Source organism: Corapipo altera, unplaced genomic scaffold, assembly GCF_003945725.1.
Source record: "Corapipo altera isolate COAL_440 unplaced genomic scaffold, ASM394572v1 300, whole genome shotgun sequence".
In the NCBI taxonomy this organism is placed as follows: Eukaryota; Metazoa; Chordata; class Aves; order Passeriformes; family Pipridae; genus Corapipo; species Corapipo altera.
Genome location: NW_020885067.1, coordinates 363,317 through 364,175, shown reverse-complemented (window position 1 = coordinate 364,175; position 859 = coordinate 363,317). Strand labels below are relative to the sequence as shown.

The 859-nt window shown below is 72.4% G+C and overlaps 1 protein-coding gene across 2 annotated transcripts in view; it reads left to right on the top strand.

The window, feature by feature from the left end:
- The first annotated feature begins 346 nt into the window (after positions 1–346).
- The window catches only part of TIMM17A (translocase of inner mitochondrial membrane 17A), an 8,947-nt gene continuing 8,434 nt past the window's right edge, over positions 347–859 (top strand). Inside the window, exon 1 of one of the 2 annotated variants that reach the window (XM_027669147.1) lies at positions 347–454. In XM_027669147.1, coding sequence (XP_027524948.1) covers positions 429–454 — 26 coding nt within the window. In that variant the 5' untranslated portion in view covers positions 347–428. The remainder of the gene's footprint in view (positions 455–859) is intronic. The other variant, XM_027669148.1, reaches the window with a different exon arrangement.

Here is an 859-nt window from a genome sequence, read left to right as displayed (position 1 = left end):
GTGTCCCTGCCCATGACAGGGCTGGGACTGGATGGGGTTTAAAGTCCCTCCCAACCCAAACCAGCCTGGAATTCTCTGACAGAGATATTTAGGATTTTCCACAGCCAAGCATTCCCACAGTTACCAACTGTGAGGGGCTGGGACGGAATTCCCAGAGGCTACCCCATCCCTGGAAGTGCCCAAGGCCAGGCTGGACAAACCTGGAGTAACCTGGCCGAGCGGGAGGTGCCGGTGCCCGAGGCAGGGCCGGGATTCAAGGAGCGGCCGCGGCCCCGTCCCCTCCCCCCGCCCTCCCCTCACGCCGCCATTTCGGGGCCTGTCAATCAACGCTCAGGCCCCTCCCCTCGATCCCGCCCCGTGCTCTCCATTGGGCGGCGCTGGGCGGGCTCAGCCAATGGCGCGCGGGGAGGCGGCGGGGTCGGGGCAAGATGGAGGAGTACGCGAGGGAGCCCTGGTGAGGAGCGGGGGGGGGGAGCGGAGCGGGCCCGGGATCGGGCCTGGGCCCGGGATCGGGATCACGAGCGAGCTCGGGAGTGGGATCGGGTCCGGGAAGGGGCGGGAGCCGCTCGCTGTGCTGGGGGCGGGTGTGACCTTGGCGGGGCCCCCTGAGGGAGGCGGCGGCGGCCGCGGGTCCCGGGCAGGTCTGAGCCCGCCTGTGCCGAGCCCCGCGGAGCCGCCGGAGCTCCCGGGAAAACCGGAGGGACCCGCGGCCCGAGCGGCTCAGGGGCCTGTGGGGGCCGCGGCGGGCGGTGCTTTGGGCCCTGCGCCCTGCCCCGGCCCCGCCCCCGGCCTGCCCGCGGCCGCCCCTCGTGCTCAGCCCTTTCATCCACAGCCCCCTCAGCACCGCCCGTCGTGCTCA